This window comes from Cygnus olor, chromosome 3 (assembly GCF_009769625.2).
Source record: "Cygnus olor isolate bCygOlo1 chromosome 3, bCygOlo1.pri.v2, whole genome shotgun sequence".
In the NCBI taxonomy this organism is placed as follows: domain Eukaryota; kingdom Metazoa; phylum Chordata; class Aves; order Anseriformes; family Anatidae; genus Cygnus; species Cygnus olor.
The window spans coordinates 49749959-49775491 of record NC_049171.1 but is presented as its reverse complement, the minus strand read 5'-3'; the positions used below and the strand labels follow the sequence as shown (position 1 = coordinate 49775491).

At 38.9% G+C, this 25533-nt stretch overlaps 1 protein-coding gene across 1 annotated transcript in view; it reads left to right on the top strand.

Moving 5' to 3' along the window:
• The window catches only part of REV3L (REV3 like, DNA directed polymerase zeta catalytic subunit), a 125144-nt gene that overhangs the window by 25274 nt on the left and 74337 nt on the right, over nucleotides 1-25533 (top strand). The window contains 2 exon segments of the mRNA XM_040553862.1: nucleotides 20752-20941; nucleotides 24339-24413. Coding sequence (XP_040409796.1) covers nucleotides 20752-20941; nucleotides 24339-24413 — 265 coding nt within the window.

Genomic DNA, 25533 nt, shown 5'->3' with positions numbered 1-25533 from the left:
TGCTTATGAAAACATCTTTTTTTTTTCCTCAATTTCAAAGGGAAGTGATCGTATGACAAGAAGTGGTGCTCAGTTTGTTTCCTTTCTATCTTAGTGTGACGTTTTAGATTGGATGGTAATAGGAAGAAACCTGATTTAGTGTCATGTCTGGTAACTACAGTTTGTTAGAAAGATGCATCTCGTGGTAAGAACTTGAAATTTCATCCAACTCTTTCCAAATCTTTATGTATGTACCACGTCTGTTAAGTGCTATTCAGAATTTACATGGATGGGGGACTCATTTTTCCATCTTTTACTGCTGTGCTGCTTTGTAGCCAATTCTAGATGGGCACAGCTGACAGTGCTCCCAAAACACTGCAGGGGTGTTGTCTGCGTACCCGCTGTCTTGAAGTAAGATGAATTACCTGCTGAAGGTGTCCATCTGCCCCATACCTCTTTGACTGTAGAGGGAGCATAATGCTTAAGTCATTGTGTGGATGAATTCCGTGTGTAAAAGAAAAAGTAGGTCTGTGGACCAAGATAAAAAGACTCATCTGACTCATTATAGCAGGTATGTGTGAAATTCAGGCTGTTAGAGATGCTGGTGCTATTCCTACTATTTTCTATGGTTCTATCTGAACCCTTAACCTTTTCCTCCCAAGTCAGACTTCAGTGGTAGGTGTCTTGAGGCTCCTCTTGCTGTTCAGTTCATGTAAACGGTACGGTTCTGTTGACCATTAGACAGATGAAAATAAATGTACCCTTTTTTCCTCAGGAGACGACAGTACAGAAACATCTTTTTGGAGTGAACGGTAGCATAAAGCACATGATAGAAAGTTGGGATTCAAGTAAACAGTGAAATGAGTCAAGAAAGGGAATTACCAATAAAGCGCCTCACACAGACAAGACGCATATGGTCTGAAAGTGCAGGCAGGTAACTAGACGGATTAACTTACTTATGCACAGTGTGATAATTATACAAGGAGTAATTTTATCAGTATGTTGTCTTTTGTTTACTTATTTTTGCAATAATTGTGCCTCTGCTGGAATAATTGACTGGGAACCAGGAAAGCTTTAAAAACTATTTTGACCATATTATTTCCATCTGAACTTAGATAATAGTTCGTTAGATGTTTCCATTAGAAAAAGGAAAGTTATATTTATTCATGTTTATGGTGTACACTGGGAGCTTGTCTGCACAATTTTTTTTATAAGCAATGAGCTGCAAATTACTGTTAAGCATTTCTTTTTAACTAGAATAAAAAGACTTTAGAAAATACCGTGTTTTGTAATACACATCCCTAGAGCTATATGTCTTCCAGTTGAGTGCAGATGTTAATTATTAGTTGGTTAACCTCAAATTTCTCTGGAGGAAAAATGTAAGCCTGGTCACATGGCAGGCCACAATGTTGATTTCTATCATCAGTATTTGTTAAAAGTTTTGTTTTCTTTCAACAATAAGCTTACTTTTTTTCCAAATGTTCAAGTAAGCTGGTGTTCTTTTTGCATGCCTAGCTACAGATTGTGGTGGGTGTGTCTCAAATCCTCTATTGGGGGTATTACAATTCGATTGCTTTTGTTTCACTTTTTTTTTTTTTTAAGTGGTTTGATAAATTATAGTTCTGACACAGTAACTAAAAAGTGTGCTGTGCTATCCCTGGGGGACGCGTTGCTTCTATTGTGTAGATGTGTTTGAAGCTCCACTGCCAAGCCAATTTCTTGTGCTGTGATTTCTTTCTGAACTTTTTTGCCCATTCGTTTTCATTGTATAAATCCTTATAAATAAAGAACGTTCCCTAGACTGGCATTAATTCACTTTGGAGGAAAAAAAATCTTACTGTATGAAATTTTTGTCATATCTGAGTTCTTCTTAATTCTTCTAACCAGTTTGGGAGTTGTGGCTATATTCTATTTAGTAGGTGTTCAGGGAACCTGTCTTGAAGTGGTGCACTTGAAACTGTACTTTCTTTCTTCATTTTTGGTGTATTGTGTTCCCATTGCCTTAAAGTATGATTACATGATTTAACATTAGTTATTTATTTTGTCTGTTTACGTTATACAATAAAAACTGCAAGGTATATAAAACTTTACTGGCAAAATTCTTGATTATATGACTTTAAAAAAAAAAAAAAAAGAAGAAAATGTGAGTTTCCCATTCAATAACCAGTGTCCTAACTCAGATCCAGTATATTAACACTGATAGAGTTGCTCTGCTTTTAGAAACACTTGATTTGCTTTATACTCTGGATTGATTAGGTCTTTTTTCAGAATGAACCTCAAGCCATCTTATGTTGTTTACAAGTGATAAGAATAGTAGGATTTGCATCTTGCAAATGTAGAACAAATCCCATTTCATTTTATTAGTCATTAGAACTTATTTGCTTTCTCAGTCTATTTTCCAAAACAGTTGTAAACTGCTGTCTGACCTCCTTGCTTGAAAAGCAAGGGACATCTAGAGATTGTTTTTTTTTTCTTAATTTCTTGTAATACTTAAGAGTTTTGCGTCAATAACCAATAAAAGACCTCACAGAAGACTGTTTGCCCAATTACGTTTTAGTAGGTGGTTAACTGGCCTTTTTGCTATTTCCTTGTATTTGCAGGAAATACCACTTTTTATCTCTTCAGCAAAACCGTGCACATATGGATGCACATACTATCTGACAGTTCCTTCCCACTTTCAAGAATGTGGCAGTACAGGAGCGTGCTTTCCTTTGCTTTGGAAGCGGTGAACTTTTAGGTTATGCTTTTGAATGCTGCTTAAGCTGTCTCTTCGCTGGCATTGGTACTGTACAAAGCAAGAACTGCTATCACCTGCCTTGCGCAGCTTTGTGTGCATGCCGGCACAGTAATTTGGGTGGCAATGGTGAACCGGACTTGGGGAACTGGTGTATTGAAAAGGGTAATCTTTTTGTAGGGTGAGTTTTTAGCTAAATCAATGTTCCATCCCAGTTCTTAGTGCATATGTTCAAAGACTTTTACAGGCTCAAAAAAGAAGTGGAGAAATGGGGCAAGAGCAGGTGACTGTGGCAGCTTGATTTTCATCTGATTTTGTCTCTACAGCTGAATTGCTTTTTCTAAAGAATAATCATTCTGTATGTCATGTCATCTCTCAGTATAAATACACGGGCAATATCTTGTATTTAAATGCTTGGAGGACAATTTTTTTCTTTCTTTCCTTCTGCTATATTTTGCTTTTTTCCCCTCTTTTCTTCACCTCTCCTAGAGGAATAAAGGTGCTAAAATTTAAAACTAAGGAGCATATATAGCAGGTTTAATACTTCAGTTTTATACAGCAGTGTATTACTTCATTTCTTCCTAAATGGTGTTTATGTTAAAAGTGGGGGTGGGGGAGAAGGAGGTAGTATCTTGAACACTGAGATGTTTTCCATTCAATTTAGCATAATCTGAAAACTCAGAAATCTAAACAGTTTACTATATGCAAGGTTCAAGTGATGTTTTAATAAATCTCTTTTAAAAGTTATTTTAAAACATAATAAATTAGAATATGCATATTTTCAACAGTACAGTCATACATCTTTTTACATAAATATGAAATCTTAATTTGCAAAAACTAACCAGTGAGCAAATGCTTGACCTCGTGTATCTACAACATACCTTTATAATGTAGCTTCTGCTGTGTTAGTGTGAGAGGTAAATCTCTGCAACCAACTGCATTCATTGTTTCACCTTTTGATACACTTGTTGATGTGTGCAGATGCTGAATGTGCAGTGCTGTCATAAAACTGTGTTTAGGTTAAAGTTCATAAGGAATCTAGCATATTAGTCATTCCAGCCACAAGGTGACTCCTGCTGTTAGGTCACTCTTGCAGAACTGAAATTGTGCAGGAAAGAATAGATAGGCAATAAAGGACAGAATGCGGAGATGGCCGAACCTGAGGCAGTTTGTAAAGTGCCAGGTTCCCTATTTTTGGCCTGGCCTGATCATGACTGAGAAGATTAAATAGTCTGAGAGGTGTCAGTTGTGCTGAGGCTGAATTTACCGTCAGTCACTTTGTAGTAGGTAGGCAGTTGTTCTCAAACATGACGCGTTTAAGAGCTGATGTAGGAGCTTACACCAGTAAAGCATACTTGCCATCATACCATTCATGGTTGCTGTGTTCTCTAAGTTGTAGTAATGCATTGCTGGTTCCTGTAACAGTTTTATGACTTACCAGCATCCTTGAACTTTTATAAATTGATGTTTTCAGCTTGACTGCATACAGCTTTTACCTATTTCAGACTCTCTGGTTATTCAGTCTCTTATTGTTAATTGATTTGCTTCTTTAAACTGTTTATCAACATGTAGGAAATCAGCAGAGAAGCCTAGCTGGAAAGATCAGCTATATCTCAGCAGCAAAAGAAAAATATGGGCCAATAATGGCCCTGGGAAAAACCAACAGAAATTTTGATAATAAAGACTTTTGGTCCTGCTATGTCCTGAGGAAGGAGTGGATTACTCAAGCTCTTGATCTAGCTCAGCAAGGTCTGTCTGGTGGCATTTAATGGCCAATTCAAATAGATTGTTCTTCCTCTTCCAAATTGCCAAACTTTAACTAGTTCCCCAACCCCATCGCCAGCCCATCTCATCTTTTCCTCATCTTCTGTAGGAGTTCTGCAGTCCTTATTTATCAGTCTGTTGTGTGTAAATTCCTTCTTAAAAGAAAGCCAGGGTTGCAGTCACTAAATAGTGTGAAGGTATGCCGGAATTCATTTTCCTTGTGTGAAAGCATTAGAGTGGTTTTCAATAATGGGATCAACTGCTATTTTTTCACATTCTTTCCACCAATTAACACGTGGTACTTAGTGACATTTTATCCAGTTATTCAATTGCTAGGCATAATCTTACCATCTACAGTCAAAAACGGATTCCAAGTAAAACCTTCACTTTATGAGAGGCTTTCTCCAGTAATACTGATGTATTTATCATGTTTTGTGAAGCTCCCCACAAGTCAGAGCTGAGGTAATGTTACTGTCTTGTACGTGAAGAACTGAGATTCCAAAATGCCGACACTAGAGTTAGAACTCTTGGAACTCCTGCGGGGTCTCAACCCCAAAGTATCAGGGTTTAAGTTTCTATATTATTGCTGTGCTTAATGGTTTAATTAAAAATGTTTAAAACGTGCAAATGTTCAGCAGTTTTCTAAAACATTTCTGTCTGATTGAGTATAAAAAAGACTGTGTCTTTTTTTTAGCTGACGACTGATTCAGCCCCAATAAAATTCCAAGAGAAAGGTGGGAATAATACCTGTTTTAGAATGACATTCATCTGCCTCGGTGATGAGTCTTCCTCTGTGTTGGTGCCTGCTGTACTTGCATGAACGTCTAACTACGGTGACAAACAAGATGTGTGCGTTATGTAAGCAATTCACCCGGCACGCAGCTCTGACTTGCATGCAGATTCCAGCTCTCTCCTGTGTACCAAGTGAAGCTAAGGTTCCGTGAAAGAACCGCTATCAGTTGCACAAATAAACTTCATTTAATATATATACCTGAGGAGCCAGAGGCTTTCATAGTAGCAGCTAGTTCAGGTTTCTCTTGGTAGATGGGCTGTTTGAGCTGCAAGTTGGATTTAGTGTGGTGTCAGGGTTATCTGCCAGACTGCTCTGTCTGTCCTTCCTGTTGTGCTCAGACTCCTGCTTCCTGTCTTCTCCCTGAGTTTCTTTGTCTCTCCATTTATCTTCTTGCTCCCCCCACTCCATGCACTTTTTGCTTTTTTTCTTCCTATGCTAGCAGGATCCCAGTGGGAGGGCTATTGAAAACCTGAGGGGGCAGGTGGCCTTAGTATTTGACTGCAGTTATTTTGCTCCTGCTGCACACTGTAGTTATGCTTTCAGACAAAACCACAGAAGAAATCCCCGTTATTGCTCAGATTTTATTTTTAAAGGAAAAGTTTTACTTAAGGATGTGTGGCTAGATGGCCATATTTGGCTTTGCTTAATTTTAGACGTCATTAAATGTGCTAAGGACTGGAATAGCTACATATGTATGGTAAATCTTGAGAAGAAAGCTAAATTTAAGCATTCTAGTGTAAAATTGCTGTCGCTAAATCTGACAGCAGCGTATTCAGGAACTCCTTAATTCTGAAAAAAAACCCTGTGCCCACGCTTGTCTTTTCACGTCGTCTTCCATGGGACTGTTTATGGGATGAAAATGAAGCATCTCCTTTTATGTAGTTTAGTAGTCCTTGTTTGTAACAGTATTTCTATACAATGAGAGCAATTAAAACTTTTTTACATAATGCTTTATGCAGAATATTTGAATACTGTAATCTCAAGTAATGCTAAATCAGCATCGAAAATTAATGTTACTTTTTTACAGTGTTACTTTAGTGTTTAATTAATTGGCTAGAGAATCCGTTACCTGTTTTCAGTCACTGAAAATATGAAAATGCAGCTCAAAAAAAATGGCGGTTGTCTGAGTCATTTTAATGACATGATTTTTTTAAAGAACTATAACACGTGAAAACTTGTCCGACTTGAAATATAATATGCCATACATCTGAAAATTAAAAATCTAAGTAGGTTTTTAAAGCTAACTTGTTAGAAACAGTCTCATCTGAAGATCTTTGCAAATGAGCAATTTTCAAAATAATTCATAAAGAATTTTATTAATAGTATCACGTATCACTTTGTCACAAAGTATTACCTCCTCCTTTCTTCTTGTTGATTCTACAGTTACCCAGGTTTTTCCCTGTTTTTCTCTGAACAATGTGGTACATTAAAGGAAAATCAGATACATGAACAGTTTCCTTATATAGCACTACTTAAAAAGTAATGTGGTCATCCATATAGTTGCTATTGTAAGTATGTGGATACACAGTTCATTAAATCATCAATGATAACGGCGTTAAAAGTCTTCCAGTAGGTATAATCCTAGCAAGCTGCCTGAGTCGTGAGTTCACACTGACCTTTCAGGAGCCTGAGCACTGCTGGTAATTCCCCAAGTACACGTACTCGATCTCCTCCTCCTCCCTGAGTTCAGTCTGCTGTGGGCCTTTCAAAACACGAGGTGGAGGGAGCTTCTGAAGCATGGTATCCTGACTCGTGAAAGAGCAGGAGATCTCTGAAAGCATTAACAGAAAGCTACGTTTCAGAAAAAGCAGGGGTCTGGTGGTGAGAATTAAACATCTTTTTTGACAACACATCAGCCAGAAGGAATCTGTTACGCTTCTGTTGCTTTCGGTAATGTTCTAGTCTGGATCTTAGAATTTTAAGGTCAAATGTGAAGAAAATGTGTTCAGAAGAAAATTGAAACACCTACTTCTGCAATTTATTCTAACACGGACAATCATGCAAGAGCATTACTTTAGGTACTCGTTCCTCTTGATTTTGAAAACAAAACCTAGTTTTTGAGGGCACTGACACTTAGGTATCTTAACAAAAAGTGTAGTTCGGAAGTCTCTCCTTAGTAGTCATGTTCCCAGGAGAGCAGTGATGTGTCTCCAAGTGTGGCTAAGAGCTCCCTCATCTACTGCTTTTTACAACTGCAGGATGAGCAAAGTTGAAGTGATTATGATTGTTGCACAAGATTTAATTTGTGGATTTATGGTTAAAAGGTGTTAAAACGTACTGCCTACATATCACTGCTGTCATTGGGCTGGGAAAAAGGGTAAGCAGGGGGAGATGGGAGTTAAATCTGAACAGTAATGGGCGGGGGACGACTGGTATTAGGTACTCCCTCTACTCTGAGCATTTAGTGTATTAGCTTAAAATGTGAAGCTAGATTGCTAGCCGTCTTTTTACCCTTGTTCTTTTTAATTATGTGTGAGGGAGAGCTTTTGTTTTCCATACAGAAATGTGATCAGTAATTTAAGTAGTGCTGTGCACAGAATTTCAACAGTTCAAAATTTAATAGCCAGTGAGATGACCCTGTAAAATAGGAATATCTGCATTGGGTGATATTGCATTAGCAACAGATAGTTCTGAATAACACTTCTTAAACATTTCTTAAAGAATGCAGACATGGCTATAAATACCTTGTCTTGGCAAATGAAACATCCAGTCTACGCAGTCTTTGCAGTCACTCTGAAGGTTATTGAGTAAATACAAGCCAACCACATGAAATGATCTGTACAAGGCAAGCAGTCTTTGGATACGTGCTTTCTGTAAAGTGCTCAAATGTTTAATATTTTTTTCTGTAACACTGAGACAGAAAAGGACCTTGCAATTTTAATTATGCGAAGAACTAGAACAGTGTGTGTGTTACCAATTAATGACTGTAACAAGCCTAAGATAAGAGTGCTACAAAGGCTGGGCATTCTTTGCAGAAACAAAGGCTAGAGCAGGCAGAAAGCCATGGAACCCTTCAAGTGCTGCCAAGAGACAGCAGACTTTACAGAAGATGAAAAGAGGGGGATGGATGCCTAATTCAAGATGAGGAAGTGAAGTAGCATGTTACAAAAGAAACCAAAATAGGAAGTAAGATACTTAATAGTATTGCAAAATGTGCAGAATAAAATAGTAACACCAGCTGTATTACTGAAAGAGCATTCATTTACGTATTTTGCAATATATAAAAGATCAGAAGAAGGCATAAAAAGATCACATTGGAAGAGTGACAGATGCGGTGCATGCGCTTAGCATCTATTGACTTTAGTGGATGTCTAGATCTTTGTTTACCTGGAGTAAATGAAAAACCAACAGCTTGGTGGAAACCGCAGCTGAGGGCGTGGTGGAGATCTGGGGACTATATTCACAGCTGAAGACAAAAAGCTACAATACAGATTTCTTTGACATATAGTAGATAAATTGGGGGAAAAGAGTAAGTGTAAAAAGAGCTAGTTTCATTTACTTAGCTTTTCAAGGACTTTTTTTCTTGTATAAGACTTGCCGTCATGTGTCTTTTGACAAGCAAGGAGGCTACCTCTAATTGAATGGCAAGCAACATAAAAATACAGAAATAATCTGTGATTTCTATATTCCATGCTATTTTAGTGTAAAGGATGAAGAGATCTTTCATCAGAACAAAAAATGATACTGAAAAATACTATAACTTGAATATAAGTTTTCTGATGCTGCTTTTATTGCTACAGTTCAAAACTATTATTTTTGCACTTGCACAGTACCTCTTAAGTTAATCCTGAATACCTATTGATGGTAAGTGTAATAATCATTGAACAGCTGTTAAACTGGAGCAAAGGGGGTAAAAAAAGATCTGGGGAAAGGGAGACAGTAAGATGGAGCATTTTTCAGTGTGCGGCTTTTCTATGGTACAAACTGTAGAGCTGCTGAGGATTTACAGTTCTGCGAGATGACTTGGGATTCAGACCACCAGCTTTCAGGAATACAGCTTCTGTAAATTATTTGTGGAGTTGCTCCCTCTGTAGCAGCTCCACAGAATCGAATTTGGCTGGGGATTGGTTCGTAGCAAACCAGTCTGCTACAGCAACACCAGCTGAAAAGCGTTTCCCTCGTGTAACTGAAAGGTCTTATCATGAGGATCCATAGGGAAAACTTAGAATAAGGATTTGAGATATGTACAATCTCAATTTATAGCATCGTTTGAAAAAGCTACAATGGATTAGAGTGCTTTGAGGCCCGGCCTGCTTGCTGGAGTTTCTTTTTCCCACACTTGGAAATGTCTCGAACATCCTGCCCTGTTGTGTGTAGCCTTTCTTGGAAGACTCATGAGCAGGCGTATCTGTCACTAATATATTTTTAGATAGGTTCCTTGTAAAGGATATTACTTTCTTCCACATCATTTATTATTGTTGTAATACAACAAATGGGCAATGTTTATACCATTATGGCATTCAATGTAAGTTACAGTAATATGGCTAATTTATGGAAAGTTTGTGGTCAAATATGTTAATGTTGCATTGAAAGTTTTTATTACCTTGGGCACTAAGGGTACGTGTTGTTCTATAGTATGTTAATGTGGGTAGGCTGAAACTTCTACTCTGAGTAAAAGTTTAAAGCAGATATTTTCAACTGTAAATATGGAAATCTTCTGGTGAAACTGTAGATAACTCGGTAGCAGGTATAAGTCAACTAACACAAGGACTTGTTTTACTTGGTTACCTTTTTCAAACCTTCTGAAATAGTTTTTAGGCTTCTGAGGTCGACAGCCAGAAAATTAATTTATTGTCCGTTAAAATTGATTCAGGTAATGAGAAACAAACTCAGACATAAACCAACACCTTTCTTCCCCCTTTTCCCAGGCTCAGCTTCATCCATCACACCAGAGTCCCCAAACCACCCCACCCCGTCCTGTAAGCCACACATGGAGGATGACGGGGGGAGGTTGCAGCCAGTGTGTGTTGGTTGCTCTCTGCCACTCCATCCTTCTGTCCTGCTTCATCTCCGCCACTCCTTCACGGCCACTCTCTGCCCCTGCTCCACGTGGGGTCCCTCCAACGCGATGCCGTCCTTCCCAAACTGATCCTGCGGGGGCTGCCCACAGGCAGCAGCTCTTCAAGAACTGCTCCCACACGGCTCCGTACCACGGGGTCCATCCCCCAGGAGCAAACTGCTCCAGCACGGGTCCCCCACGGGCGGCAGCTCCCCCCAGACCCCCTGCTCCTGCGTGGGCTCCTCTCCACGGGCTGCAGCTCCGGCCCGGGGCCTGCTCCTGCGGGGGCTCTCCATGGGCCGCAGCCTCCTCCAGGCCACATCCACCTGCTCCACCGGGGGCTCCTCCACGGGCTGCAGCGTGGAGATCTGCTCCGTGTGGGACCCATGGGTTGCAGGGGGACAGCCTGCTCCACCAGGGGCCTCTCCACAGGCCGCAGGGGAACTGCTGCTGTGGTGCCTGGAGCACCTCCTGCCCTCCTGCTGCACTGAACTTCGGGTCTGCAGGGCTGGGTCTCACTCCTTGCGCTCCCAGCTGCTGTTGTGCAGCAGGTTTTCTTCTTCTTTCTTCAAACAGCTCTCCCAGAGGCCCACCCAGCATTGCTCCCTGACTTGGCTCTGGCCAGCAGCAGGTCCCTTTTGGAGCCGGCTGGAGCTGGCTCTGATCTGACCTGGGGCAGCTGCTGGGCTCTGCTCACTGAGGCCACCCCTGCAGTCCCGTTGCTACCAAGCCCTTGTCATGTAAACCTGATAGATAAGAACAGTGGTTGCTTTTGTGGAGCATGTTATCTAGCTTTCAGCCAGAGGAATAGGCTGAGATGAGTCATTTACCTGCAAGCCAGAAGTCTTAATGCAAATGCAAAAAAAAGGGCAAAAAAGTCCAAGAGGTATTCATGGAGTTAGTTAGTCCTGTTTGAAGAATAGGACAAGAGAAAGTAAACAGAATATGGTGTCGTTTATTTGTTAACATAAACAAATCTGACTTGTGAGAGTGTTTATACTCTACAGTGTATCACTTCTCTGGGATTACACCAGCATGGTGGTATTCATGAATTTATAAATATTCAACATTTCTGAAAAGTGTCTGTGGAAAGGTAATGCTGATGAAAACACTGTTAACCTTATCACAATTAATGTCAGGTTTTTTTGCCTACAATTTAGAGTAATAAATGGTCTTTGGCAATATCTTACGGTGTGTTTTTTCTAACTTACTATCTAGCTGACAGAAGAGTATGTGTTTTCTTCTGGTTGAACAAAAATGTTTCAGCTGGTTTTGTCTGATGCAGGGAAGACGAGAGTCGTGATTGGAATGATGCGCACACTTTACAGTACTCGTACAAATCTGTACATACACATGAGCCTCATATAGAGATCGAAGTTCAACTTCAGTTAACAACAAACGAAACTTGTTCTCCTTTGGATATATATGCACCAATATCCATTTATATGCGCTTTGTTTTACTCTCATCAAGAAAGACTTATGGCTAAGAGAACTCTGTGTAGCAGTAATAGTTTTTAATGAAAGCTATTTGAAAGAAATAGGAAGAAAGAGGCTGTGTGGCTACTCTGCTTCCCGTTTTTATTGCTGACTTATTTTTCCATCTTTTACGGGATGCAGTAAAGCACACACACCACTAGCTTATCTGGCAGTAGGAGTAGGAAATATTTTATGTTCAGCTGTGCTTTGGTCAGTGTGATCTAATACAGCCTGCCTCTCTGCTGTAGTCATAGGGTTACTTTTTCATAGTGGAATAATAGTTTGGCCTCTGTTGCCAGCCTGTACATGGCAAGAGCCTAGTATGACAGTTAGGATCTACAGCTAGGACCAGCTGCATTTTCCACCTTCATGAGGTCATTTTAGCTGGCATCCTATCCAGTGATTTTTGACACTCATCCTAAAAATATTACTGATATTGTCCAGCTGCTTACATGAGCTATCTGTCAGTAGAGGAAGCAAGAATAACATTTTGTATGGCTCATTTTGTAGATGGGTATTTGATACACAAATACCAAACCTAGTCTTGTATGTCCACTTGTTTGTACTAAGAAAAGAAGAAAATACTGTTGCTGTTTCCTCCTAATTCAGAAATCATCAAACTTACGAAGAGTGGTTTGTACATAGCTCACCCTTGATCTTTGAGGTGCTTAAATTACTCAGTCTCCTTCATTTCAGGGGACTAATAGTACTTTAAACAATCTTCCTCACTTCTGGACTTTCCTGATTCTGGTTTGGCTGCTTGACAGTAAATTTCCTGAGTTAGATTTTTCCTAGAATCTCCAATATGTATTCTTTTCTTTTCCTTGATGAGAACTGTAGGTAATCGTTGTTCCTGTCTGACGGTGTGCCTTTACATCCTGTAAATGGCTAGGTTTATCAGTAGTACTTCTGAAACTGGAGACCAGATTATTTTCTAATGTCACACCAGGAGTTCAGAAAAGGTCATAATCAATTCAAGGTAGGAGCAGGTAGTTTTATGGAAATCATCAGAACAACCTCACTGAGTTGGCATATTAATGTTTCAGTTTCTGTGCTTTTCCTTGGGTTTATTTGTTGCATATGTGAAAAAGGAATCTTGGAGTCTGTGTTACATATTTCCATATCGGGGGGGGGGGGGGGACACTGTTAAAAATCCTCAGTAAGGTGAAGATAGTAGCCTTGCTTTGGCAGCTTACAATTGATAATTTCCGTCAACACCAATGCCCAGTGTGTACTCAAGGGAGAGCAGCCACAAAGGTTATTTCTTTTGTAAATACCTCGCAGTTCAAAGTGTCTAATGGCCTTCAGTTCTGTGTGATGATTGTGCGACTTTCCAGACTGGAGAAAACAGGATTTGGTGAACCAAATTGTCTCTTATGTTTCGTGTTTCAAATGACTGACACAACTTGTATCTGATGAGAAGAAGAAAGCTTGCCTGTAAGCACATTAGTTGAGTAGATATCATTTGGAGATGTGACAACTGAAGTGTATACTTAGGCACTCAGTTAAATCAGTGTTTCAAAGGTAATTTTGTTTGGTGTTACCTGGGCTATTGTCTTTGAACCTCTGAGCAGTAGAAACAGTCCAGGGTTCTCAGACCTTTGGGCCTTGAAACTTGAAGAATTTCAGAGGAATTGGTCATTTGAAAGATAATGGATTCAAGGAAGCATTTGTTTCAGTTTTGGTGACGTAAAAGTGTTAAAGAAAGCTGGGTACAATTTCAGAGTTTCTTAGTGTGACATCAGAAAGGATGCAGGGGACCTGCTACTCTAAGAATACGTTCAGTGGTGAGATTCTAGGTGTACAAGTTGCTTGTGCCAGTTTGCTTTCTTTTCACGAAGGCTTGCTGAGACAGACATGGCAATGTCCTCAATAGGATACTGCTGCTCGTGTGAACACTTCATCCTGTTTTTCTAGCTGTTACACACTCCGAGAAGCCAACTTTCTGCCTTAGTGTTCTTTTTGTATATTTATCCCTGTAACAGATCTTTCAGATATGAAAGTAATGTTACGGCTGTTTCACGAGAAAGTGCATCATCTGTGGTAAGCAATTTGCCCAGGGCCACACATGAAGTCTCCCTAGGTGGTAATTGAACTCTTCTCTTTGCTTTTAGGCTAGGCATTACTTCAATATGCGTCTAGCAACACGGTTTACTAATTTTAAATTACGAATGGAAAACCCAGTCCTTCTCCCTCTCTAAGGATCTCTGCATCAAGGGTGAGGAATAATCGAGCTGTAATGAATCACAGGCCCTCATCTTCCTAATGGATAAACTTTATTTATTTTTTTTTCTTTTCATGAGGGTAGAGGTGTTGCATGTTAGAGGAAACAGTTACTGACTGATGAATTATAAACAGTGGCAAGTCTCTAGCCAAACACTCCGTTTGGATTCAAACAAATTTAATTAAACTATTTTTCTATCCCTTTTACAAATGTTACTGAAATAAGTGTTTTCATATGTGCCAGAGAAAAACTGAAAGCTTTGACACAAGTGTGTAATATTATATATGAAATACGGTCTTTGGGCTCTGTTCTTGATTTTGTTTTGAGGTTATCTTGCTGATGCAAGATCTTTCTCTATTATTGTTTCTCCAGTATCCAGTATTTAAGACTACAATGCGTGTACTCCTCCCTTTCTTCTCACCCTCTTGAAAAAAGATGGCTTGATTTAGGACTCTGGGAAATGTTGAGTTTTCACTTAGTCACGGAAGAGATTATATAAGTGTAATATACTACAGAAGGACACTCTGACATTCAGAGATGAAACTCTTATGTTTTTAATGATGTGGCAGACATTGTAAGAGAGAAGGACCTTCCTGAGTTATGCTAGTGAAGGGATTTGACTTCATCAAAGTATTACCCTTGTTTCTGAATTCATGTATGTGATTTATTTGCTTTCTGTGTGAATCAGAGTGATGGCTTTCATTTAGTAGGTTGTATTAGCAGTATAAGGTAATTGTCCTATCCATTTTTAGTAGCTCAGTATTGAGTAGTATTCAGTGATCAGTGTCTTGACAAACTCACTGCAGTGAGTGAGATGGTTTAAAGTGTCATCTGACTTGTGCAGGGGGTGCTCACACTGCTACTAGCTAGCAGTTGGGGTAGAATAAGTTGTACTACTCTAATATTTTTACCATTTGTTGTTCTAGTATTTGTGTCATTTGCAAATTTTGATTTTTAGATTATTTTTTCTTCTAACAGAATTGTTAATTCTCTCACTCCCAGTAGTCATTATCACTTACAGGGTTGGTGGTTTGTGGTTCTTTTGAAAATTTTAAACCTAGGTAGTTAAACAGTTACTTGAAAATACCTGTTCATCTTTTAAAGATGCTAATGTCAGATCTTCTGACTTCTGTTGAGTTTGCTTTACTATTACTGGTAAAGGAAGAGAATCCCTTATGCGTGCCCAGCCTTTCTGTGACACACACTTCATGCATTCACATGCATTCTTCCACTAATACAATCCATGCTTAATTAGTCCTGCCACTGTACAAAACTGCATTTAAAGTTCTTTTAATAGATTGCAAATGCATAAAAAGCCCTTTGTCTTCCATATTTTACATCATTTTCTTAATCTCGAGCCAGAATTTTCCTAAAATCTTGGGATTTTGCCATGTAGTTAAGTGCTGCTGCCTTCTCATTTTTGCTCCCATCCTGTTGCATTGTATGGTGGTGTGGGAAAAATGTGTCATGGTTCAATAATTAAAGTAACAGTTCTAGGGAGAGTTTCAACAAAACAATGCTCATTTACATATAGGAATGGATTTTGTGCACTTGTTCCCTATGGCTCTTGCTTAGCTTCTTATAACGGGGGTATCTTGTTCTGCAGCAGAAACACCACAGCAAAATATGGTTGCTTGTAGACCATCATTGAACTTTTCTCTAATGTTATGTTTATCTAGACTTAGGTTTTTTTCCTAAATATGAAATGAGATGATATCTGTCATCTGTTCAGCTTGGAGAAGAGACTCGGGGAGACCTTATTGCAGCCTTTCAGTACTTAAGGGGGGAAGGATGGTGAAAGACTTCCACTGAGTCCTGTAGTGGTAGGACAAGGAGCAATGGTTTCATATCGAAAGAGGCTAGATTTAGATTAGATATTGTAAAGAAATCTTTTTACCACAAGGGGTGATGAGGCACTGGCAGAGGTTGCCCAGAGAAGCTGTGGATGCCCCATCCTTAGAAGTGTTCAAATCCAGGCTAGATGGGGCTTTGGGCAGCCTGATGTAATGGGAGGTGTCCCTGCTTCTGTCAGGGGTCTTGGACTTTGGACTAGATGATCTTTAAAGGTCCCTTCCAACCCAAACCAGTCATATTTCCATAATATTTTTCATGGTTTTCATTTGTGCTGAAATTTGTCCAATTCAGTCTTAGCTCAAAGATATTTTTAGAAGTTCAAAGCAAAATAAATTTTATTTTCAAATGGAGGATAAGCACTTCTGAGGATGCTGGAATAATAATCCTCAGGTTCTGTAGCTTGCTGTACTGGGAAATGAAGTGTACTTAAGTTTGAGCTGGGGGTTGGACCAGATTATCTCCGGAGGTCCCTTCCAACCTCAATCGTTCTGTGATTCTGTATAGACTGCATCTCAGTTTCATCCGTGCCCCATCATCCCGTGTGGCTGAGCCTTCTGGTGGTCAGAAGAAATCAGTTCCCGAGTAGAAGTCTAGTAGCTTTGCATTCCTTTATGCTCCTGGTTTCATTTCTCTTCTAATCGTATCGAAGATTTCTGTCTCAGGCTTACTACAGCTTTTTCTTCTTCTATTTTAAATGATACTGTAGAGCAAGGATTATGTTTGGTATGTGTTCCTAATTATAATGCATATAGCAACCAGCTTCAAAAATTAGCAGGCTTGATTTCTTAATCCCTGTCTCATGGGTTTCAAGCGTACAAAATGCTATGTTTGGCTTTAATGCTTCAGCCACATTTATGCCACTTGCTTTGGTAAGTATGGGTTTAGGGCTCTGTCTAAAAGAATGCTAAGGCTCACTTTCTTTACTGTCTAAAAAACTAAATATTTTTGACGTATCGATTCATTGTTGTTCTGGCTATTCACCTTTATCGACGTTTAGTTTCCAGTTCCTTCTTTTCTTGGAATACAGCCAATTTGCTAGTTGGGTATCTCGTAACATCTCAAGGTTTTGTGTATTGCTTCTTTTCTGTGCTATAGCAGCACTTCTCATGTTCATTCATTCACTGCTTCGTTCAGTGCCTGAAAAAGACCTGTGAGTAAGCCGCAGCTTTGCTTCCCAACTTGAGCCCCTTCGAGTCACGTGCTGGAGTAGCTCGCTCTGTGACTTGCAGGTAGCTCAACCAGTGCAGGCCCTGTTCCTTAGCAGAGCTTGGGCTAGAGAATTTGTTTGGGCAGCAGCCACAAGCAGACTGATAGCCCATTATCACCACGTATTTGCGTAGATGTTGCATTAATTTATTAACGAAGACATCATATGTACTGCTCGTGTAGAGAATGGTTGTGATGTACATGCACAGTAGGTCCACAGTGAGGCTGTAGCATGAAACCTTTTTCTTGCAGAGGAGAGGTTCTTGCAGACAGGAGAGGCCTGTCTGGTCTGAAAACTCTGGGAATCCCTCTGCATGGCTTCAGGTTTGCCTCAGGAAGCTGAGGGGAGTGGCCCTGCGACCTGGATGGCTCTTCTCCAGAACACGCTGTAGAGCACTGCTTCCATTGATTCGGCAGATGCAAAGGAACTGATGAATAGATGTAAAAATAACATCTGCAGGGCCCTGTAGGTGGTCGCTGTTGTTCCAGTGGTACAAATTTGCTTCTGTCTATATCTCTGAAGAGAAAGAGAAACATGAGATTGACGTGTTTAAAGCATAAAACCTCTTAACCTTATCCCAGGCCAAGTTTTTAATTTATGTTAATTGGTAAGTCTGTGTGGTCTGAGATCCTCAGCGGGTAGATTTGTTTTCTTCTTGTGGCTCCGTTGGAAGGGATCCACTCAAATCTGTAGCAGCGTAGTGCAAACCATGGCCACTGCTCCTGGGTTCCAGCCTCAGACCCAACACCACAACCTTTGGTGCAATTTGGGGCTATTACTTCAAGGACAGGAGCAAATGACTCTGTGCTTACATCAGTAGGGTAAGACTCGTAGTAATGCAGATTGTAAATAAAAATAGAAGTATAACGAAATGCCATGACAAATGAGTTAATGCTGACAAGGATCAAAGTGAGGAACCATATAAACCCATGTAACTTGACAGCTGCTAGCCTGCTTGCTTTCTTGGCAGAATCAAAAACGAGGAGTGACTCAGTGTGTGTGTTTTAGAAGATTTCCCTGGACTTAGATGGCATTTTGATTCTTTGGTCAACCGAAAGCTATAGTGTTTTCCATGGTGTTGGTTGTTTTGTTTTGTTTTGTTTTTTGTGCACAGGAAGGGAGTACAGGGCAAGGGCACAGAAGGGAATAGAAGGAAGCTTCCTCTGTACATGTTATTTTTTATTCAGCAATAAAGTGGTGTTTCAGTTCAGCAAAAACTGTTCAATGTATGCAATTGAAATGGATATATATTTTTAATTCAATTAACTTGACTAACCGGATGCTAGCTATAAAAGCTTTATTAATTGTTCTCCATAACTTGAAAGGAACCTGAATTTAAATAATAAGTTCAGACCATCTCCCTGTTTTATTTAGTGCTTTGTAATTTTGTTTTGTGGGGGAACACGATTTAATTATAATTCAGAATAGTTTGGCAACCATTAAAGCAAAGGTATTTAAGCATTATTAGAAAGAGCAAGAGTTCATAGCTACTTCTGGAACACAGACCCAAGTGAAGAACTGATTTGGCTTGACAAGTTAAAGGTAACAAAAGTGGGAATTTTTAACATTCACAGGGGGATAGACCGATATATCTGCCAGAAGTTCTTATTCTGTAGCTCCAATATCAAGTATAGTTCGGGGTGGGTTGGTTTGTTCATTTTTTAATGCCTCAGTAAGCATTTGCAGAAACATATATGAAAAAAAAAATTGAATTTTTCCCTGAATGTCATCCTTGCATATGTTTAAAAAAAAAAAAAAAAAAGGAAAGGGAAAAAAAAGGAACTGCAGAGGTTTAGACCACTGCTATTTTTAACATGGGGGTTAAAAACCCTTTATTTCAGTCAGTCTTAAGTACAGCCATGGGGAAACACACATCTGTTGGTGACTTCGTACAGAGAATTAATTGTCTGCCATCACTGCACAGATCAATACTGTCTCAGTTCACATGCTGCTAATAAATGACTTTTCCCACAAAAAGGTGGCAGAGGTTTTCCTGCCATAAAAAGCTGCTGATTCTGTCCCTCGTTTTGCCATTCAAAAAATTCTAGTTCTTATTGTTTAGTTTCTTTAGTTAGTTTGGTTTCTTTAATGTGGGCAGATTTCATCATACACGACCTTGACGTTATGAATGTGTATTGTGTACTTGGGTTGTATTTAAACATCGCTGAAGAGACTTGATGGGCTTGATTTCCAGGAAGTAAAAAGAAAAAAATCACGGTGGAGAACGGTCCCATGTGCTAGCATCCTCTGAGCCATTTCTTTCACTTCTGGACATTACATGAGAGACTGATAAATCTTTGAAGAAAGAACGGTGTATCTGAAACCCAGTTTGGTAGCGGTGTTTTGTTTTGTTTTTTGTTTTGTTTTTAAACTGTGCTGCTTATGGTATTTGGAGGTATGGGTTTCACAGGTGTAAGAATTGACAGACATCCTGACCCTGGAAGCCTGTTCTGCTTGCTCATTAGAGGACTTAGAGCTCTCTTTACTGGGTGGCCCGTGGTGCACCCATGCAGATGCAAGATGAGTGAGTGTTAAGTAGTACAGGCAAGGTCCCTCTGCTGAGAAATAATCTCAGTTTGGAAGAATAAACTTGTGGAAGTCTGTTCATTGGAGTTGTGGACCAGTGAGGCTGTGCTGCCTCCCTGTAGTGTTATCTTGTGATTGATGAAAGCGCTGCCTGTAGGCACTGTTTGGCTGCCTTCACGCAGAGTGCCTATCCAAGCAGAATACAAAATGCTATTCTTTGCCTGTCATTGCAGTGGGATGGGGGATAATGAATGTGTGCTTACGGTAGTTTTCTGCGAACCTTTTTCACTGACCAGTGAGAAGTCATGAGGACTTTTGCGGGCTAGGAGGGTGGTGATGTGGAATTTGTTAGCTTCAGGAGTGAATGCATGCTCTGGTGTCTTATGGTGAGGAAAGAAAAGAACATGCGTTACAGCTGAGACTAGCCAAAAAATAAAAATAAAATGGTCATGCTTGGGATATCCCAATCCATGTCACTGTCCTTACCTTGTCCAAAACAGAAGCTTGAGCTGTGGTCTAGTCTAGCACAAAGGTTTTCATGGTGTGTTTTTTTATTCTGCTGTTATTGCAAACTCATGAAAGCTGATGCTGAGAAGTAAGCATGTTGGTAGAAGTTTAGAGACCTGCACTGACAGTGGAGACCTCACAGAGATTCACATACTGGAAAAGTTGAAAATCACTGTTTTTTGTTTGTTTTTTTTTAATATGTCCTAATTTATGCCTTAATGGCTAGAACATTGAATGTCCAGAGCATACACCAGGTCATTCTTTTTTAATTTCTTGGAAGTTATATGCTCCTCCCAGTGAGGAATGGGAAGAATTTTGATATCGCAAAATTTTTACAAGGGCTGGGAAACCATTAACCATCCAACACTAATTAACTATGCAAAATTATTCTCAGAATGGTGTTGTCTTATTACTACAAATAAAACCATTAGGATCATGCTTATATAATAGCAGAATTTGCCACTGTGTATGTCATCTAACCACATCTGATTCTTATTGCTTTAATCAATGAATCAAATGTGAGAACTGCTCTAGATTGGCACCTTTGTATGAATTAGACCTTAACTTGTTTCAATTTACCCTGACAGTAGAACCTGAAAATATCCTGGAAAATTTTCAAATTCAGGGACTACTTAAAAGAAATAATGATGTAGTCATTCAAAAATAAATGTTTACCTTCTCTTTTTAGGTCAAAAGACTTGTCTCCACTTACATGGTATCTTTCCTTACCTCTACGTACCATATGATGGTTTTGGACAGCATCCAGAACACTATCTCCGCAAAGTGGCATTCAGCATTGACAGAGCACTTAATGTGGCTTTAGGCAATCCGTCTTCTACTGTTCAACATGTTTTCAAAGTGTCATTAGTATCTGGAATGTAAGTATGACCTGCTACGGTTCTTTCTGTTATTTGTTTTGAAATGCTTTTTGCAGTTCGATTTAGAAACACTTAACGTGGACTTGGGTGACTGTGGTGCTCTTCCTTTTTCTTTTTTTTTTTTTTTCTTTTTCTCTTTTTTTCTTTTCCCCTCAATGTGTGATTTCCTACAGGCCTGTACAACTAAAAAACTTTTCTCACTTGCTTTGATCTAACATAATCAACAGTTACACTTGATACAAATAGTTGGCACAACATTTTTTCCTAAACTTGGATCCTACTGCCCATCATGTTTCCAAATCTGTTCCTTTGACTTTTTTCTGTTTCTGCTATTACAGTAGTACTTTCCAGCCAGCATTTGCTACATGTCTGGGTTATTCTAGGTTCCCTGTGACCAAGCATGTCTTGCAGGAGTCTGCCTCCAGGTCTTCTTTTTTTGATCATCTAAGATGGCCCCTCTAAGTCTACCGCAGAGACTGTCAGGTCATGCTTATCCATCTGATTCTCCAAGCAGCACAGACCATGAAGATGAGGCTCTCACTTATCTGTCAAGCTGACTGCTCTGTTTTTATTTAGTGTAGCTTTCTACTGCTGCTGAAACTATGTATTATTACTGAATGTTAACATTTTAAGGATTCTCTTGATCAATTTTTATTTGACTTGCATAACCAAGGACTGAAAAATATGTCAAATCATGGTGAATAATAGGAAGCTGTCCTGGAGGAAAACAGTTAATCTGTATATGCATTGAATTTTTCATCTGCAAAACAATGTAAATGCTAACTTTCAGTACTGTGCAGCACTACCTTTTACTTTTCTTGTTCCACGGTCTGTTGAAAGATATCCTTTCTAACAATTAGTTTCAGGAAGATAATCTTTCTGTTCCCAGCTAGCTGTAGTGCTGTCTTCTAGATATTGCTAGCAAAGTGGCTGCAATACCTTTTTTTATTAATATTTTTAATCAGAACTTTGTTTTTTTAATAGCAGGAAAGCTAACCCACCGTATCTTTTATTTTTGTTATTTCTTTGAGAGCTATGTGAACATTGGCATAGCTGTTCATGTTTAACCCAGACAGATTAAAATGTTGAAGGCAATCTTTCTTCCTCAAATCAGTGAGAAGGCAGCAGACACAGAGTAGGAGAACCTGCCTCTGTCACCTCTCTTGCCTTAGAGCTTCAAGTCATTATTGAAGGTGAAATGCTCACTGCCTCAAAGAAGCATTGGAAAGGCTGTTTCAAGTATTTTCTTTGCTTGCTTAAGAGGCTGATGCGATACACCTAGCAGAAATCGCAACACACTTTCATCTTTTAGCTGGGTAGATAGACATGCTTATGTAGTGACAGAAATCTGTTCCCTTTCTTCTGTTCTGACTGGAGCCGTGGATGTTAGAGTGTCTCCGTGGTGAGAAACCTGTATTTTTCTTTAAATCTTGGAGATTATCTTACCTGTTCCTTTCTGTATTAGTAGGAAAATTGGTATGTAATAAGGGTGTTTGTTAAACCTTTGCAGGTTTAACATAGGATTGTTGTCGTGTTAACTTCCAAACATAGCAGAAGTCCAGGAATAAACAAGAGGTTAAAATACGCTGTCCTTTTGCATCGTGTAGTTAAAGTAGGTGTTCATATCTAACCTTGAAGGGGTCATAAATCTTACTTTCCCTGTTGTGCCAGGTCAGTATAAGTATGGATCATTTGCCACGCAAGTGCTGACTTTTTTAAAACCGGCTTTTAATTTACCTGCCTGCAGCATATTGAGGCATTATAACTCAATGTGTATAAACTGCCATTAAGTTTCCTACTATTTCTGTAAGAGATTGCTTCGTTATATAAGATCTCATTTTCTCCTTTTCAGCACAACAGCTCTAAGTTTGTTGTTACAACTTAGCTCGGCTTTAATAGCACAAACATCTTTTGAAACAGTTCAGTATAAATGTGTGCAAACATAATCGTGTTAAGGACAGCAGTATTAGTGCTGTGGTTGTACAGTTCTGTTGAGTTTGCGTTTCATTTAGGACTGAAAACCTTCCTACTACCTCATTTTTTAGACTTAGCAAGTAAGCATCAAAGCTGCACTTTCTAATAATATTCTTGACTAAGAGATTTTATTTTATTTTGGAGAGCTAACATTTAAATGTATGTATTCACGAACTTCTGTTGACTTCAGTCACGATTACTGCAAACTGTAGGCTTCTTGCATTTACCCAATGTGTTGAATTATGGCCTGTTTCCTTAACATGTTGTATTACAACCATGTTAGATTAGATTAGCATTCTTGATGCTGAAAAGTCAGTAATTCAGTCAAGTAATACCAGAATTAATATTGCCTGTGCAACCTCAGCTTAATCTTGACATATTCATTATGACATGTATTCTTTAATTGCATTCTCAAATCCTATTTTCTTCAGGATTCATGCCTCATTTAGTGCACGAGATGACTAGTAATCACTGGAAAGGGGCAGCTATTCATTCTTTTAAGCTGCTCTCATTGTTCGGTTATTTACATTACACAGCCGATATTTATTCATTTACACCTGATCTGCGGATTTAATGTTCTCAAGGACTTTGTTAAAACATTTATCAGAAGAGTTGAACACTGTTTTGAGGCAGTCCAGCACTAATAAATGTAGTGAAAGTACTATTATGATATGACATCAGTATGTTTACATGGGGGGAAGGTAAGAAACAATGCTAAGCCAGAAGTGCTTAAGTGAATTTTTGTTAGATATTCTGAGATGCATAGAACCTATTGTTTTTATCTTTAACATTATATAGTAATGTAGTGTTCTCGTTAGTATCAGCTGCAGCTTTGAGTACTTGGCATTTCACCAAATAAAGTGGAAACTGTTTTAAATTAGTCCTTCAGAAAAGGAGTGGCAACATTGAAAAAACACTACCTACCTGTCATTTTGTAATCTTGCCATCTCTGGCAAACTTGTGACCCATGGTAAGAGCTTCCACCTACCTGCATTAGACTGAAATTTCTACTGCAAAGTGTGCAGCGTAGCCCTGTCGTACCCCAGCCTCTGCATTCTTTCTTTCCATTCTTGCTTTGCCTTCCTCCCCAAATTCACATGTGCGTGCTGCACATCTGACCCCAGAGTCAGCATCTTTTATGAAATGTCTGTTCAGAAATGTGTGTTGTGTTTTTAATAGTGTGTAAAGATAATGGGTTAAGATTCTGTTTTGAAATTGAATGACATTGTATTATTAAGTAATACATTTGGATTATAATGATTTTTGGCCCAGTGCGTGGGAGTTTTCAGTCTCCTGGATATGCAGTTCATCTACGTGGTTTTTTTTCCCCCTCTGGATTTTAATACGCTTCATGGTAAATTGCAGCAGAATAAATGCCACTGTATAACTGGCTAGCCTCTTGCTTTTACTTCTTCCTCTCCAGGCCTTTTTATGGTTACCATGAAAAGGAGAGACAGTTCATGAAGATCTATCTTTACAATCCTGCAATGGTTAAAAGGTAAGGATATGGTGGTGTGAAGTTCTAGCTTGTATCTTGAATAGAAAAAGTAATATTTGGAGCAAGACTCAACAACATTTTAACAAGAGAAGTATTGTTCAAGTTTTTCAAAACAGTGAGAAAATTACTAATTTTAAGCACATCAATAATCTTTTTAAAGGAGTAACACGTTAAGAAGGCAAGACCAAATTATACATGCCTAGTTATCTTGTCTTAACTGTAATTACTCTGCATTTGAACATACTTGCATCAGGTTTTTTTTCCTGTAACGCCTAAGGAAAATGATGTAGTTAGTACATGTAGTGCTCTTTCATGTATTACGAAGTGGATTTTGGTAGTTCTTATGTTTTAGATTCCAGTACCCATTACTAAAATTAAAATATACTCAGAAGATTGGATAGTTTTTGTTATTAGACAGTTCCTGTATTTCTCAAGAGTAATATCCTATAAAATAAAAGCACTGTTGACCTCAGACTTCCTGAATTTGCTGCAACTACTGTGACAGTAATAAGTAAGGAGGAATGATTTCTCAAGCATTGATTGTCCAGTATTACCTATCATAACTTTTTTTTTAAAGATCTAATACGTGATTGTAAGATGGGATTGCCTGTTTTTGTTCTAGGCTAGTAAAATTCCACATTATGTTAAATTTCCATCTTATTGTAATCTGTGTGCATGTATGACTTGGTGACACTTGTTCGGACCTTTTACTTTGAAACTTCTCATGTTTGAATTACTCTTACCCAAATAAGGACTGACACTTCACATAGTTTATTCTTTTAATCTTAGATAAAACTTTATTTTTTTGAATACGGTTTATTGCATTTAGAAATACTAAGTGCTAGTCTTTGATCTATAAATCTCATATTACTTAGGGATAAATGTATTGCACCGATACATAATTATGCAAATACCTGCAGTTGCTTTTTAATGTGCAGGTGTTTAAAACAGCAGATTTGTCATGCTTCTGGGAAGCTATTAAAATGCTACTTCTACGTAGACAGTTTGAAACTTTAAAAACATGCAGGACTTCATATATATACAAGGGAGAACTGGAGAGAAATTCAAAGGTATTACTGGTTTGTAGGCATACAGCTGCCATAGTTGTTTTGTAAACAGA